At 43.6% G+C, this 17,856-nt stretch overlaps 1 protein-coding gene across 1 annotated transcript; it reads left to right on the top strand.

The window, feature by feature from the left end:
- Positions 1-8,853: 8,853 nt before the first annotated feature.
- Ankrd1 (ankyrin repeat domain 1) lies at positions 8,854-15,796 on the top strand. The gene is given in 10 exon segments (XM_051146949.1): positions 8,854-8,880; positions 9,476-9,619; positions 9,621-9,647; positions 10,412-10,549; positions 10,762-10,869; positions 11,787-11,885; positions 13,079-13,177; positions 13,354-13,452; positions 13,578-13,676; positions 15,282-15,796. Coding segments are annotated over 10 exon segments (951 nt in total). The 3' UTR covers positions 15,393-15,796.
- The last annotated feature ends 2,060 nt before the right edge of the window (positions 15,797-17,856 follow it).

Genomic DNA, 17,856 nt, shown 5'->3' with positions numbered 1-17,856 from the left:
TCCACAGTTTCTCTTCTCTCTGCACCTGCTCACCCCAGGTCTGATCTCCACCCTCATTTCTCTCCTTGCTCCCTCTCCTACCCTGTTCTCTCTTTCCAACCACTTCCTACACTTATTCTATTTCCCCTTCTGAGTGAGATTTAAGCATCTTCCCTTGGATCCTCCTTGTTACTTATCTTCTTTGGGCCTGTGAATTATAAAATGGTTATCCTGTTCTCTGCGGCTAATGTCCTCTTATAACTGAGTACATGCCATGCATGTCTTTTTGGGTTCGGGTTACCTCACTCCAAATGATCTTTTCTAGTTCCATCCATTTGCTTGAAAATTTCAAGATGTCCTTGTTTTTAATAGCTGGGAAGTATTCCATTGTGTAAATGTACCATAGTTTCTTCATACATTCTTCAGTTGAGGGACATCCGGGTTGTTTCCAGGTTCTGGCTATTATGAATAAAGTTGCTATGAACATAGTTGAGCAAACGTGCTTGTAGAATAGTAGAACATATTTTGGGTATATGCCCAGGAATAGTATAGGTGGGTCTTGCGGTAGTGCTATTTCCAATTTTCTGAGGAAGCGCCAGATTGATTTCTGAAGTGTTTGTATGAGTTTGCACTTCCACCAGCTGAGTTTGCACTTCCACCAGCAATGGACAAGTGTTCCTCTTTCTCTACCTCCTTTCCAGCATGTGCTATTACTTGAATTTTTGATCTAAGCCATTATGATAGGTGTAAGGTGGAATCTCAGAGTCATTTTGATTTGAATTTCCCTGATGACTAAGGAGCATTTCTTTAACTTCATCTTGGCCACTCAAGATTCTTCTGTTCAGAGTTGGAACTTCTGGAGGAATCTCCATCCCTTGTCTCAAGCTGTACTACAGAGCAACAATAATAAAAAATGGCATGGGATTGGCATAGAAATAGACTGATCAATGGAATCAAATCAAAGACCCAGAAACAAACCCACACGCCTACACACACTTGATTTTTGACAAAGAGATCAAAACCATACAATGGAAAATAGAAAGCATCTTCAAGAAATGGTGCTGGTCTAACTGGACGTCTCCATGTAGAAAAATGAAAATATTTATTTATCACTTTGAACAAAACTCAAGTCCAAGTGGATCAAAGACCTCACTAAGAAAAAATCAGACATACTAAGTCTGCTAGAAGAGAAAGTAGGGAAGAGCCTTGAACTCACTGGCACAGGAGACAAGTTCCTGAACAGAACACCAATAGCTCAGACTCTAAGATCAACAATTAATAAATGGGACCTCATGAAACAGAAAAGCTCCTGGAAGGCAAAAGACAGAAGCCTACAGAGTGGGAAAAGATCTTCACCAACCCTACATCTGACTAAAGGATAATCTCCAGAATATATGTGAACTCAAGAAATTAAACACCAACAAACCAAATCATCCCATTAAAAATGGGACACAGAAATACATAATTTCTTAACCCAGAATTTGAAAGGGACATAGTAAGTTAATACCTGGTAGAATCTCAGAATGCGCACCTTAAAAAAATTAAAAAAAAAAAAAAAAAGGTGCCATTTGGTGGCATGAAATTCAGAAAGAATCCAGCTTTGCCCTCACACTGGGAGTGCTGTATTTCATGGTCCCTGAGGGCTAATGATCAAATTTTCTCCTGAATATAGAGTGTGGTTGGCTGAGTCAGTGCATGCTGCTTGTACTGTCATCAGAATCCCAGCACACACCATATCCAGACTCATCAAATGACAAGAAGGCAGGTCATGGCAAAGTTCTTCTGGCCTGAGGTGTCTTTTCCCTAGCTCAGCTCAGCTGGCCTGACATATGGAGAGCACAATGTCGGGGGGGGGGGGGGGGCGGAGAGGGGGGTGGCAGGAGCTTTTTCTGGCTGTTGCTATGGGTCCGTGGAGCCTCTGAGAAAGTGACCGCTGGCACTGTAGGAGCAGACTGGCTACTCCCTGGTTTGTCCTTCCCAATGATCTAAGCGGAGTCTGTCCTCTCTTTAGTTTAAACACGTAGTGCCTGGTGAATGCCAGGACTGCTGTAAGAGTTCCCTTGTACAGAGAAACTGACACTCTTGCTCCAAGTCTTAGGTTCCTATCTTTTTTTTTTTTTTAATAAATTTTTGAAACATGTAGGAAATGTACAGAAACGATTTGCACAAACTTCGCTATTCGGTGATTATTAGTGGTTATATTTGTCTTTAGTTGGTTGGTACTCATACGCACTCACTATTTTCCTACTTTTCTTTTTCTGAAAGTTTAGAACACGCACTCCATTCCTAAGTAGGCAGAATACATCTTGGAAGTCTAAGAAGAGTCTCCTTCATCTCCAGCAAAGCCATCATCTTGGTGGCACATTCCTTTACTTCCAGCACTTGGCAGGCAGAGGCAGGCTGTGGTGGTTTAAGTAGGAATGGTCCCCACAGACTGTGTGAGAATGGCCGGCACATAGGGTGTGGCACTCTTAGTAGGTGTGGCCTTGCTGGAGGAAGTGTGTCACTATGAGGGTGGGCTTTGAGGGCTCATATGTTCAAGCTATGCCCAGTGTGGCACATGGTTGCTTCTGCTGCCTGTAGATCAAGATGTAGAACTCTCCGCTCCCACTCCAGCACCATGCCTGTGTGCACGCTGCCGTTCTTCCTGCCGTGAAAATAATGCACCAACCCTCTGAACTGAAAGCCAGCCCCAAGTAAACGTTTTCCTTTGTAAGAGTTGCAGTGGTCATGGTGTCTCTTCACAGCAATAGAAACCCTAACTAAGATAGAGGCAGATCTCTGAGTTTGAGGCCAGCCTTGTCTACAGAGCGAGTTGCAGGACAGCCAAGGCTACAGAGAGAAACCCTGTCTCGAAAAACGAAACAAAAAGAAGGGCTCTCTTTAGGTCCACTATGTCTACAATGACACTCATAGCTCAGCTGTTAGAACACATTTTATGCCCTGTGGTTTTAAGTGACAGGATCCAGCTGAGGCTCCCAGGCTCTAGTTCCTTTCAGTCCAGGACAATCCCTCTTTCACATTTTCTATAACCGAGCCTTTTGAGGCGTCCACGTTGGCTGCCCATGGAAGGCCCTGAAGGTGGCCCTTGTCTGCATGCTGCCTTACATCAGATTCAAGTTAGAAGGTTTTTTGTTTGTTTGTTTGTTTGTTTTGGCAAGGATTTTACATAAGTGATAGCATGTTTCTTGTTGCCATACGTTCAGAAATTTGTAGTTTTGGGGAATGCGACAAGGACACGTTAAGTAAACACACATCGACTGAGTTCGTAATCTGTCTCAGTATGACCTCCTCAGGAGTTGCTTGTTTCAGGGTGTGAAATCAGGAGACTGGATGGGACAATATCAAAGCTTTAGCTTTCAAAAGCTAAAAGCTCAACAACCTTTGAGGAAAGTTTTGCTTCCATGGAGGGAGTGTGGTAGTACATACAAATTCAATGGCAGGAATTTCAATTTTCATTCATTTCTCTACCTTTGACTAGCAGAAGCCATTGTAGAAAATGCTCAATAAATGATGTTGATGATGTTATTCTTTCCTGGTGTTAGGATGAGACAAACAGACTAACTGTCACAGTTCTGATGTGTCAGAAATCTTAGTCCTTAGTGTCTACCTGCCTGCCCCCGGGTATGCCTGATGGCCTGAGGATAGACAATCCCTTGTCAGTGTCTCCCTGACTGCCAAAGAATTTATGGTGAAGATAACTTGTGGCAGTTTCTGTTTTATTAGGAAGCTCCAAACTGCACCAACACACTTTTTTTTTCAATAATCTTTCTTGAAGTCAGAAACTGCGTTTTGAAAATGATTTTCCCCTGCTTTAATAAATGGCTAAAAATGTTAAGATGGATTTTCTTCCTATGTTTGCAGTCACAGAGGCATTTATCTCTCATCCCAAGCCGATGTCCTATGTAATTGAGTGTGAAGTAATTCCAAAGTTGCATCAGAATCTTTTCAGAGCGTTGCTATGACAATTGGACTTCTTTTGAAAAATCATTTTTAAAAAAGCCAGCCCTGCTTCATTACCAATTCTCTACCATCCACAATAAATTTGGCCTTTCAAAAAAGTTGAGGGGAATAATTATGCAATCATATTTTAACTGATTCTTCTAGAGGTTGTAATAGATCATAAAGCCATCCTTATCTTTGCCAGAGAATGATGATTCTTAAGGGTTTTTGCCATTCTAAAACTTTGGAAATTAGCAAGAAGCCTAAACAATAGCCTATTGTTTGAAAGGAACTATGAATTTTAATAGAAAATCCAAGGCAGCTCTTCTGACCACTTATCATAAAGGTCAGAGCAGAGACAATAAAGCTGAGGTACACCAGTAATCCCAACACTCAAGAGAAGAAGATGGGGGGAGACGCATCATGTTTTCAAGGCTTGTATGGGCCCCAAAGTGATATATTCTCTCTCTCTCTCTCTCTCTCTCTCTCTCTCTCTCTCTCTCTCTCTCTCTCTCTCTCTCTCTCTCTCCAGCTTCTGCCTTCTTTCATCCTCCTTGCCTTGAAGCAGATGAATTGAGCTACACTACAATTTCCCTTAAATAATTCAGCAAAACCGTACAACCCACAAGGGCAGAGGAGTCTCTTTTTGTTTTGTTTTTGTGAGGAGAAAAGAATCTGACACACAGGTAAGCTAAATAAATATTAGATGAGTAATCCCCTCCCCTCTCACTTCACCTTTCTATGCTGGGAACCAGACCTAGGTAGGACTGGATGGGTGAGAGAGAACTCGGCCACCAAGCTACATGCTCAGCCTGAAATGAATGTGTACATCTTTTTGACTTGTTAACTTATTTGTTTCCCCACAGTCTTTGTAAAGACAGAGTCATTAATAATCAAATTCCGACACCAAGATCAAGGGAGCAGAACTCTCTCAGGCTTCTTAAAGAGCCCATCCACAATTTAAATCTGCATCTGGGAGTGATGTTATCAAAACTGAGTGGAAACAAAACGAGTTAGGAAGAGGTTTTTAAACACCCAAACTTGCTGTGTATCAGAGATTTGCATTTTGTTTACCTAGATTCTTAGGCTTTAAGGGTTTTTGTTTGGTTTTGCTTTGCTTTGTATTTGCTTTAACTCTTCATAGCCCCCCTAGGAAATGTTAATTTACATCTGGTGGGGGGGGGGAGCTATACCTGGGAAGTTGCACTCTTTAGGGTCCATTAGCATTTGAAGGGCCCTGCAGAGTCCTCAGCCCTCAGCGTTTGCCTTTACTTTTCTTTACTGCTGGAGGATTACCTGTCAATTACCCATGAGAAATGGTGCAATTTGTTTCTCACTAAAAAGAGAATTCAAGCTATGTAGTTTGGCTGGGAAATGAATTTAAGAATCCCAGGGAGTTCAGTTAAATATTTATTTAGCCCCACTGAGTGCCTAGCTTTTGTCTAAGCCTTTGAAGTCCCAGACCCTCAGTGAAAGTTAAGAGTCAGGTCTTGACCCTTAGGGGATTACTAGAACAGAGTTAGTTGCATTTGCCTAGAGCAAAGGTTTTGTGTGGGACCGAGTCCATTGATTGACTAGACTTCCTTGACTCCAGCGCCCCTGTAGCTGCTTATGCTCCTTGGCTGCGATGAGTTTATACAAACAGCAGAATCAACAGCAAGATGCCTTATTTACTGTCAGGCTGAGAGACCAGGAGTTAGACAGAGTTCCTTATATGTAGACATATAGGGAGGGGTCGTGGTTAGGCCAAAAGAGGTGGTGAATTTCCAAGGTGGCCAACTTCTACCTCAATCTCCGGACTTGAGACAAAAGCATGGCAACCTGTTGCCTCCTACCGGCAGGCCCCCTGCTGCTGCACTGGCTCAGAAAGCTCAAGGCTGCATCTCACACAAGAGTTGGGAACCAATCAACCAGCCTATCTGTCTTCAAACCGACTGACCCTAGATTAGGGGAGTTTTAAAAACCCCAGGCCTTGAGGAGAGGCTAGATTTTTTTCAGCGTCCCAAGTCCCCCTCTCTGCTCACGGAGGGTCTTTTTCTCTGTATGTGTGTGTTTCCTCACCCCCAACAAGTGCTGTTCCTGCTGATTCTGTCAATGGTAATATTTCTCTATGGTTGCCGGATGAGTTTCAGATGTTTCCTGCCTTTTCATTCTTTCATTGGGAGAGAAAACCCAGTCAAGACCCCTGGACGGTATCATCGCTTCTAGACTGTATGCATCATTTTTTCCCTCTCCCCCTGGGAATTCTTCTGTAGACTGTATCAAGGCGTGGGGATCAGGCCTCCAGCCTTCACATACCTAGTACCAGGCGTCCCCCAGTTTTCTGCAAAGGAAGCCTCCGTGCCCTCAGGACAGTCCTATCCAAGTCAGAATCTGGCTACAGCCCTTGGGGTTCTCCTTTTGGTGTCGAATTAGGTTTTTTTAAGGTCAAGGAATGTTAATAACAATAAAATTTGATGTGCTTTATAAAACACTGCCAGTTATAGTAAATAAAAGCAACCATTGTAAAAATCTGCCATGCGCATTGCACAAGAGAGGAGGCAAATAAGACATGCAGGTCCAAATCATCCAGCTCTTTAAAATAACGAAGTAGATCTGTTTGTGCCAGCGGAGAATGATCTCCAAGGCCTATTAGTAAGTGGAAAAGTCATACATCAAATTAACACTTAGTAAGAGCTCAAGTGAGCAGCGTTCTCTACGTTACCGATCTTTTAAAATGATGTGCATGTTACCTATGCTATTAAAAACAGAGCAAGATGTGTGAAAATTAAATATTTGCTATTTATGCGGAAAGACAAAATTACCTTTGGAGTTGAACTACATATAGCACCTGAACTGAGGTGGCTTTCTGAGTCCTCTTTCAGGTGTTGGGAGCCAGTAGTGAATGCCTCTCTCTCTCTTCTACATTCTCTTACTGTACAGAGGACTATAATTCTGACCATCTGCCATTTCATCCATCACTGCATAAATGGCAAGAAAATGGCAAGGCTTGCACAGTCCCACCAGCTGAGCTCCAGGGTCATTCCCTTGTTGGTTCTCATCAAGGATGCTTCGTATACATTACTAAATGACTGGAGATTCAGCTACAAGATTTGATGCTTTAATCCATCTTGGCAAAGAAAGGTTACGCCCAGAGGTGTGACAAAGCCAACCACACAAACCTCTGAGTTTATCTACTATATGAACTTCCAAAGGAAGGACGCTCCTTAATGAAGAGAGCTCGCTGTCTTCCAGCTTAGAAGTTTTGCCCTCGGTTTGGTTGAACACAAATGTTTTAAAATACGATGTTCCCTTATCTGTTGTTAGGGACCTAAATGCATCTCAGCTCAAGGGGTGGGGGGGTGGGGGAATCTACACTTGGGATTGACAGATAGCTCAGCGGTATAGCACTTGCATAGGCATGCATGAGACCTTGCGTTCTTGCCTGGCACTGGGAAAACTCCAAAACCTAATCAGAATAAACAATAAAAAGAAGATCCTCTCCTGTTTAATGACAAAAGAGCAAAGAGAAGAGACCTGCAGTTGTCCTCCGATAGCCTCTCGGGACAGACAGGACAGGACATTAGGAGAGAAGAACCCATGAAGGAAAGTTATTAGTCAATGTGGTTGTTTTCGGGGCAATTTCTCATTCTGAAGGTTCTAGAAACATAATTCACTAGATGAACATTTTAAAAGGGGGGGGGCGATGTTCAAGAGTTTGAGGAGGGACAATCAGTCATACAACAGTCAACATAACAAACAGACCATCCTATTTAACACTTCCCTTTGTTACTGACCCCCTCCTTTCACTCCTCTTTCATAAAAAAATAATAAAAATAAAAATGCCTTTTAAGTATCTTTGAAGATAGAATCTTTCCCTTAAACTATAAAAAGACCTAAATATTTATATTTTTTTTTCATAATTTAACACCTCAGCAATGAGAAGCCAGAAACAAGTATTTTTGCCTCTCTTAAGAACAATGGCTTTTTTGTTTTAGTTTTAGGGATAGAACACGGGAGCCTCATCTATCCAGGCAAATGCTTTATCATTAGTCCAGGGGTCTCCAGTCTCAAGTCTGCATTTTTCTCAAGCTTTCCTCACAGCATTTGAAAACTTTACTGACAGCATGAAAGTTGTGCTTCTGCTAATAAGTGACCTCATATCTGTCTCCGGACCACTCTGATCCGTTCTGAGGCAAACACTCTGATGAGCTTTCTGTTTTAGACCACAGTAAGCATGCCAAGTGCTAATTACGTCCAGTGACACCATAAAGTAAAAGTGCATCGCTGAATGCTTTCAATTTCTTATAATGATGGTAAGGTGGGGTGTCATGGGGCCGTTTTAGCCCCAGACATAACTCCAGAGAATTCCAAACAGATATAGACAAGTGACACCAAGGCCCATCCCCTTCCCCTCGGGCTGTTTATCCACAGAAACAGGATGTCCTAAGGCCAACACTTCCCCTAACTGGAGTGCTGATAAGTCCAGTTATCAGAAAGATGTCGCTGTGAGCGTGATGCTGCATGGTGCTTGCCTTTCTTGATAGGTTAGTCACATGAAAGCTGACAAAGAAGGAAAAAGAGCAGCGATGTGGTGCAGTGCGAACAGACAGCTGTCCCTGGCTTCCCGCTAAGTAGGATGACTCGCATTGCTGAGCGCTGTGGTCACCGCCAAAGGAATGGCCCTCTCACATTTCTCCCTGATTCGCACACACTGTGGCCAGCTTGTCATCTCCTCCCTCTTGGGCTTCCCAGACACTGAGTCTGGAATGAAAATTCACCTGCCTCTGAGCTGGCCACCGGTGGGGGCAGGGTGTGATTTGGTGTCCCAGGTTGGAAGATTATCTCACCCAGTCCCAGCTATATAACCAGCTGCTGTAGAGGGGCTCCACAGAGCCAGAACCAGGGGTTCATCCACAGGAGAGACAAGCGGATAGACTCCCTGCTGCCAACATGATGGTGCTCAGAGTAGAGGAGTTGGTATGTAAGACATCTTTTTTTTTTTTTAACCTGACAAAGCCTGCTTCATCTTGGCTTTTATGTGAAAGTTCAGATGTCCTTTCTTTCTCAGGAATAATGTAAGGGAAGTCTGCAAGTGTCAAGTATGGGACAGGATTCATTTATTTGATGAAATGAGTAAAAGTGGGGGGGGGGAATCCAGAGCTGATGCATCTCTGCTTATTTCCTGTTTATTGTCTTCTCCATGGGTTTTATTACTGTGGTGTGTGACCATGTAGTTACCATGACCTTGGGTATCTGGACACTTTACAATTCAAGGCAAAAATGAAAGAATTGAAAAAAAAAATCAGTAGGGTCAGGGTTAGTGAGTTTCCTACGAGAAGGTGGCTGTGTGGGTTAAAAGTAAATTTATGTGTGCCACTGAAATGAGAGAGTAAGCCAGGTACCTGAAGGTTATCCTAGGATATCTGTAGCTGTGCTTCTGACAGTGTCCTGCTTGGAGGTGGCTGTCGCCAGGGAGGAAGGACCGAGGACCTCTCGCAGCAGCATCCTTTGTGGGGAGTGAACCTAGAATGAGTAGCATTGCTTCTGACTTCGCCATCTTCTTCACACATAGGTAACAGGGAAGAAGAGCAGCAACGGGGAGTTCCTTCCCGGGGAGTTCAGCAACGGAGAATACGAAGCTACTGTTGCATTGGAGAAACAAGACCATCTGAAGACACTTCCAGCCCACCATGTGAACGTGGGGGAGCAACAGTGGGGAAAGTGAGAAACTGCGAGAGGCAGAGGTGAGGACCTCCGTGGAACCTACTAGTGGGACGGGGGGGGGGGCACGCGAAGGTCCCTGAGGAAGAAGGGAAGAAGGAAGGAAGAGACATAAAAACCATTCTAAAGACGTCTGTTCACCAAATTTGTACCACGTGATGCGAAGAAACAGTACACATGGAAATGACCTGGGCAATGGCTCCTGGATGAGGCCTTGACCTCAGGATTCGGAATCAATGGTTTTCTCTTCCATGACATGTATTGATCAAAAGACAATGATAACCAGGAAGCCCAAAGCCGCACACTGTATACTCAGTGTTGAGCTGAACAGATTTGTTCTTTTTGATAACTTGAGTTGCGGCCTATGGATCACGAGAGAGAGGGGGGGGGCATCGATATTTGAAACTTTATATATGTATGTACTTTCTGTCCTTGGGTAAAACATGTTTTAGTTTTTGAGAATGAGAAAGCGAATTCTTTACAAATCTGGAGCTCATGGTACTAATTACACAATGATCACGAAGAGACTACTCTGTGCCTCCATTCAATCAAACAAGGACTAATTGTATAAGAAAAGAAAGTAAATACGACTTAGATTAAAATTAGACCAGAATACTTTAATAAAAAATTCACTCAAGTCAGACACTTAAAAATGTTTTAAATTTCCTCTTTGCTCAGACTGCTCACACTTCACCCAGACTGTGCAGACTTTGTGTAGATACCACCATAGTTAGAACTCACCGTATTATCTAACACCTGATTTCGTTTCTTTTCTTCTCTTTTTTAGCTCAAAAAGAAAAAACTGGAGCAAAGATCAAAGCTTGAAAACTTAGAAGACCTTGAAATAATCATTCAACTGAAGAAAAGAAAAAAATACAAGAAGACTAAAGTTCCAGTTGTGAAGGAACCAGAGCCTGAAATTATAGTAAGAACTGTTTGGTTTCCTAGGACTGTACTTCACATGGGTCCGATGGAGGGACAACAACTGCAAAGCTCACAGCCTTTTAATTTTCTTTTCCTTTTTCTCCTTTCTCCGGAATCTTTCTCTCCTTTGTTCTCTTCCACTGCGACTCTCCCCTCCTCTTCCTTCTCCTCCTCGGTCTGTCTCCTTCTCTCTCTCCTCCTTCTTCACTTTAGACTGAGCCTGTGGATGTGCCAAGGTTTCTGAGAGCTGCACTGGAGAACAAACTGCCAGTAGTAGAGAAATTCCTGTCAGACAAGAACAGCCCTGATGTCTGCGATGAGGTAAGGCTCCTGCCTTCCTGAGGGCTGGCAAATACAGATGCGATGTCTCCCACCTAAGAGGTTCCCCAGCTGTTGCTAAATCTGCCAGCGGCATAAAAAAGAACGCATTGTTCTCCCCTGCCCCACAATCCCCAAATATTAGATTAGCATGAGGGATTGCATGGGGATTTATACACAAACAGTCATCTTTAACTTCTGAGATCCTTGGGATAGACTTTCGTAAAAGCAAAGCAAAAAAAAAAAAAAAAAAAAAAAAAAAAAAAAAAAAAAAAAAAAACTTCTGGTGAAAGAAATTATTAGCAATATCTTTGATCAGACCCCGATACCCCAACATTAGAAGAGGAAGGTGGAATTCCCAGTCTAGTTCTGCCATTTGGCTACTTGATTTGGACCAGTGTTCATGTGTTGACTTCATCTCAGCTTATCTGCAAGCACAGTCTCATTCTATTAGCCTGCTGGCTCATTAGTACAAAGCATCTTGTCAGGAATTGTGATTTTTGTTGCTCTTCTGGTGAACTGAGATGGCAGTGCACACGAAAGCAGAGTGCCTGTTTTTTACAGATGGATTTAATGGATTTTGGTATTCAATCTAACAACAATTTTGGATTAAAAAAAAAAAGTCTGATGTACTTGGCATGTGCAAACACAGAAAGCGTGGAGATAGCTTTTGAGGTTTGAAGTGCACATCCCTCTGTCTTGGCCGTTAGCACTTAGGAAGGGTCTAGGACAGGAAGCTCGGGTTCCAGTTGCCAGATAATTATTCTAATCCTGCAATCCCAGTGAGCTCCAGGATTCAGATTCATAAAGAAACTCTGGCCTTTCTATCACTTAGGTCATCATAGTCCCAGCTTCCTAGCTCTTAAAGGATTATGCGCATTTTTATGCTTACCACTATCTCTCATTTTAATCTCTGACAGTATAAACGGACCGCTCTCCACAGAGCATGCTTAGAAGGACACTTGGCAATTGTGGAGAAGTTAATGGAGGCTGGAGCCCAGATTGAATTCCGCGATATGGTAAATATACTTCTTTGCTTGGAAATGAGCCAAAATAAGCAGACCATCTCTCAAAAGCTCGGGAAAACGCTCAACGAAAAATTGACCCAATTGGATTGAAAATTGGCCCGAGAAAGCCAGTCAAAAGCTCATTTCTCCACACAAAGGGGAGTTGGGCGATGAGACTAGGTCATGTGGAAAGTATTTTCCATGCACACTGAAAAGGAGGGGAGTGTTGCAGAGAGGAGGAGGAGGTGAAAGCTGTTGAGCAGAATTCGGTAACCTCACCAGAGAGCTTGGGCCATTATCAAGTCAGTAGCATGCCTGGCCTTTCAACACCACACTCCTTCCATCAGACAGTGCAGCCTGCTTCCGGCCCCTCGGCTGCAGCAATGCATGAGGATTTCCTAGATGCATATTTTATATGACGGATGCCGATTGCCGCCAATGAGATTTGGAGCTAGGCTGCATATGAAATGAATCACAGCTGAGGGAAGTGGCTGCTCTCAGGGCATAACAGTTCATCCGCCGTGATTCCCGTGAAGACCAGCATACAATATATTTTATACCCTGAAGATTGAACTGGAAAGCGCGACACTTATTTATGCAGCTCAGTTTGACATTATGGTAAAATGGAAAAGGAATTTTTTTTAAAAAAAATCAAAAGAAATTAGCCTGAATTGAATCAAAAGACAAAATATTGGAAAAAAAATTAAGAAACTAATAATGTGGATGTGTTGAGAAAGTTTGGAGGAAGAGGTGTCCAGATCCCCCAAGCTTGGAATCTGGAAGTCCAGAGCTGCACCAAGCAAAGCTGAGAGGTGACAATCTCTTCTAAGAGCAGTGTACAGTGACCCCAGTGACTGACAGCTGAGGTCCCTAGCCTGGGCTAGTGTAAACAACAGCACAGAGCCCAAGAGATAACCAAAGAAAACCAGGGACCTGGAATGAGGTGTTAGAGCAGATGACGATATTCTGGATTGTGATCAGACTTACTCAAAGCGTCCTAACGACATAGACAAGTACAGCCACGCACACACCCTTTAGCTGAGATGTTTAGTAGGCACCTCAGAAGCAGCCCTCAAGACCGGGAACACCCAGAGTTATCAGCTGCCCATCTTCCTCCAGGCCTTTGGAACAAAAGGACCAACCCCGACCCCTGACAAAATTCTTCTTTACATTGTCTCGTCTTGTGTTTTTCCTTTCCCAAATAGCTTGAATCCACAGCCATCCACTGGGCATGCCGCGGAGGAAACCTGGATGTCCTGAAACTGTTGCTGAACAAAGGCGCCAAAATCAGTGCCCGAGACAAGGTATATTCCCTGCCGTTCCCTGGCTTTCTGTTTCTCTCCGAGGCCCGCCTGCCCACGGAGGTCCTCTGCTAGTCCTTACACTGTGGACACCTAAGCTGCGCATACCCCGTTTGCACGCGCCTTGAGGTCGCAGATGGTGTCTGTTCTCACTCGTGTACCGTTTTCTAATTTGTCAGCTGCTCAGCACAGCGCTGCATGTGGCAGTGAGGACTGGTCACTACGAGTGCGCAGAGCACCTCATCGCCTGCGAGGCAGATCTCAATGCCAAGGACAGGGTAAGTGCCTGACAAGGCTAATTCACCATGAGCTTATTTGGAATCACCCAGGCAAGCTGGGGGTACCCTGGCGGGAACCACTTCCTGGCTTCCCCCCTTCTCAGACCTGCTTATCCCTCTTCTAGGAAGGAGATACCCCACTGCATGACGCTGTGAGGCTCAATCGCTATAAGATGATCCGACTCTTGATGACCTTCGGTGCGGACCTCAACATCAAGAACTGTGTAAGTAGTCAAACCAACGGCTTCCCTGGTCGGCTTCCTAGTTTCCAGAATTTCTCAAACATTTTAAAGTATTATTTCAAGGTAGTAACTTTTGAGGCACACAGGGGTCAAATGTGTCTATTTTCATAGCGGCAGGGGAGATGTGGCAAGAACTCGGGTCACAGGTTCACACATGTGGGTATATATATATATATATAATGAATCTTTAAAAAATAAAAATTAGATTGGATAATTCCAGTGACCTGTCTTGGTCATTCTTGGCTGAATAGAGCCCAGAGTACGTAGAAATGTATTCACCAATCTTTCCCAAAATAGCCCAAATTACCCAGAGACTGAAATTAATCAATATCAAATCTAGAAAATTCCAAATAGTCATTCTTTCCTCAAAACAATATAAAATGTTGCCATTGCTTCCAAGCATCACCACGCTTTTTTTGATTTTTAAAAAAATATAACTACTATTCATTTTCCACTTTGACTTATATGCACATGCCTCAAAATAATTTCCTGCATTAGGTCCCAATAATTTTTGCATAAGTACATGTTAATTTAACTTCCTCTGTATTCAGGGAAAGTAAGCACTTTCCCTCATGGCTCCAATTCCTAGACAAACATCATCTACCATAGCTGCAGAAGATAAGAATTCATATATTTTTGTTTTTATAAGCAAAGAAAGACTATAAAGCAGAAATGAATGGCACATATATAGTCACTAGGGCCAGGTAGGCCACATAGATGATGTCAGTGAGCGGCTACTTCTGTCTGTACAGGTGACTTGGTGGCTTCTTTCCAACCCAGTACCTTGAGGCATTGTAGGTCACAAGTTTTTGCTGAAAATATCTCTCTCTCTCTCTCTCTCTCTCTCTCTCTCTCTCTCTCTCTCTCTCTCTCTCCCTGAGAAAAACCAAGTCTCTGCATTGGTTAGCATATCAAAGCTGCCAGTCTGCAACCTCTGGGATCAAGAACACTTCTGAACTGAATGCAGATAGAAATAGTTAGCACTTCTCATACCTAAAGAGAAGAATTGAGAAGTGGTGTGGTTTTAATCTGTGCAAATATCTTGAGACATGTGCATAAGGGAGACCACATTCCCGTCTGGAAAAGTATTTATTTATGTCGCTAACATCAATTTCAAAGGAAATAAACTGTATAAGAGGCCCCAGTGAAAACATTTAAAAACCTACAGAGCAGTCAGCAGCAGGGCAGCAAGCGCCTGTTGCTACCCAGAGCTTGGTGGCAGTCTACTTACCGTGCATTCTTAGCAAGTCAGGAACTGACTTCTAGAGCCATGGGCTCAGGAGAGGCAAAGCCTCTGCGGAGCCCTTTCTGCAAGGTCCTAGAAATACCTACAGTTTTGAACCTCACAGTGATTGGGGATGTTAACTTTAGTACCTAGGGACCAGGGATTTTTTTTTTTTTTTTAAACCAATACCTTGGATAGCTCTGTGAGATGGTGAAGGAAGAAGAAGAAGGAAAAAAAAAAAAAAAAAAGCATAACAGGGTAGTTTGAATAAACTGTAGATCAGAAACCATATATTTGATAATATACCTCAAACTGACAGGCACCTCCCACCTGGGACTCAAATTTTCCTTTCTTCTGTGTAGGCTGGGAAGACCCCCATGGACCTAGTATTGCACTGGCAGAATGGAACCAAAGCAATATTCGACAGCCTCAAGGAGAATGGCTACAAAACCTCCCGCATAGCTACATTCTAAGGAAAGAGACCCAACAGGAGCTGTTCCCAGGCATTTTCAAAGCATTGCCCAGCAGATGAGCAGCCAGCTATAAAATCTAGCCTTTTGTTTGCCAGCCAGATAGGGAGATACACTTAAAGAAGCTTCAGGAAAGCACTGGGTTATAGGTGTTTAAATTTCCTTTAGTGATGCTCACCATGTTTATTTATTCCTATTTATTTATTTATTTATTTATTTATTTCGGAACACCGGCATTCAGGCTTTCACGAGCATATTTTGGGGGGAGCAAAACTTAATCTGTATGCACCATTCAGAGTCTTCCCATAGATCTTAAGCCATGTGGGTGAACGATGTCTAATTGCACACTTTGGTGTCCTCACTCGCACAAAGCTATGAGAGGTATCTTCTTAAAAGGCAAGGGAGGTCGTCGCGGCCCTCCTTGGGGTTCTCGCAGCAGAGTGAAGGGATGTAGCAACGCAGCAGGGAATGGAAGCAGTTCTGCAGGACGGACACTGACGTCCTCCGTGCACCCATAAGTTTCATTTGGTTTGGTTGCTTACCAAGCCACACAATGTCCCAAGCTGAGGGGAATGGCATGAGTGTAAGTCAGGGAGGTGGAGGGAGTGGGCACTGGGTCCATGATAAAAAAAATCAAAAAAGAAAACACGCTGTAAATGTGTAAATAAATGTGCCGTATGTATATTTTATATTCATAATAAATGCAAGCAAACCTAAACTATGATATAAGGTTTTTGTTTTTGTTATTTTTGTCAGTGCAGAGGTATGGTTTTCTCATGAAAAAACAAAAAACAAAACAAAACAAAACAAAAAAAAGGTCATTTAGGAAGGTGTTCGTTTTTCAGTGTTTCCCAACTTTTTCAGATGATAGATCTAGGGGAATGGAAAGATGCTCCGTGGTTAAGAGTGTGTGCTGCTCTTGCTGAGTTCCTGAGTTCAGTTCCCACAACCCACAGGGTGGCTCACAGGCCTAAAGCCAGTCTCAGGAGGTCTGCTGCTCTCTCCTGACCTCCACAGGCACCAGGTAGGCACATGGTGCAACATTCATATATGCAGCAAAACACGCCTGCACATTAAAATAAAATAAATCTAAAAAGAGTAATAAGAGACAAAGAAGGAGGAGTAGGAGGAACGGGAGGAGAAAGGGAGGGGGAAGAAGTGTCCTGCAGAAACCGTAGTCTCAGCACTTATGGATCACTCAGGGATCTTGACACACTGAAGGATTATCCTCAGCAGGTCTTAGGTGGGACCTGTGAATCTGCATTTCTGACTAGCTTCTGCCAACCATGCCGGGTAGGAGGCTGAATTATGATACAAGGCAGGGCGGTGGGGGTGGGGGGAGGAGCTGTTGTTTTGCTCCAATGGTGTGGAAAAAAGAGACCCCTAGTGGGAATAGTGCTTACTGCAGGGTAAACAAGCCCTACTTAACTCAAGGCTTCTTGACTCTAATTAGGGGCTTATCAATCATTGTATTACGGACAAGCTCTGAAAGGGTCGAAGGCCTCCCATGAAAGAACATTCTGGGTCAATGGCTTTTGATCTACAATGGGAAAAGTTTTGCTACTAAACGCTGAGCAAGGCGCTGAAGACCTCTGGTGAGAAAAACAGATTGTCTCTGCGCTCCCAGTACAGAGAAAGAAATAAGTAGATATTAATATATAATACCAGTCTATCATAGGTCCAATGAAGGGCCTCTGCAGTGCTTTCTCTGCGTGTCTAAGATGTGGGCGCCCATATGTGGTGGGGATGGGGGTTTTAATGATTTCTTGGAGGTGGCAAGCTTGAGGGAGATTCAGAAAAAAGAGCAAGGGTTATCCAAGCCTAGAGTTCTGCAGGCAGCAGCAGAGTGTGGACAAGCTCAAGGGTGTTGGAAATGTTTGGAACTCGAGACACGATCTGAGGAAGACTCATGCCAAACTCCTGTGTTGTGCTCCCCTGAAACTCACGCCAAGCAGGAATGCGTACACCAACCTCTATCACTCCATGCACATACACATGCCTCTACCACTCTGAGGGAGGATATAGGCACAGCCAAGACGTCTTCCAACCACCCAGCTGTAGACACTCAAGGACCTGCAAGGGCGAGATGAAATGTGTCCTTTCCATCTGTTTTCTTAACAAGCTACAGAGCCTCTCCCCCCCCCCCCCCCCCCCCCCCCCCATCTCACATGGAAAACTGAACTGAGCTCCATTCTCTCAGGTCTCTCCTTAATCTTTGTATTAACCGTCTGCCTTCCATGGCATCCCCTCTCACCTGCTCAGAGATCTAAGGCCGTGCTTCTCATCCTTCTTAGTGCTGGGACCTTTTAATACGGTTCCTCGTGTTGTGGCCACCCTCAGCATAAAATTATTTTGGTGCCACTTCACAGCTGTATTTTTTTTTTCTGTTATGAATTGTAATGTAAACATCTGTGTTTTCTGATGTATTTTTTTAGCGACCCCCGTGAAAGAGTCCTTTGACTTCAGG

This window comes from Acomys russatus, chromosome 5 (assembly GCF_903995435.1).
Source record: "Acomys russatus chromosome 5, mAcoRus1.1, whole genome shotgun sequence".
Taxonomy (NCBI): domain Eukaryota; kingdom Metazoa; phylum Chordata; class Mammalia; order Rodentia; family Muridae; genus Acomys; species Acomys russatus.
Note: the sequence above shows the minus strand (reverse complement) of the source record. Positions and strands in the feature narration are given on the sequence as shown.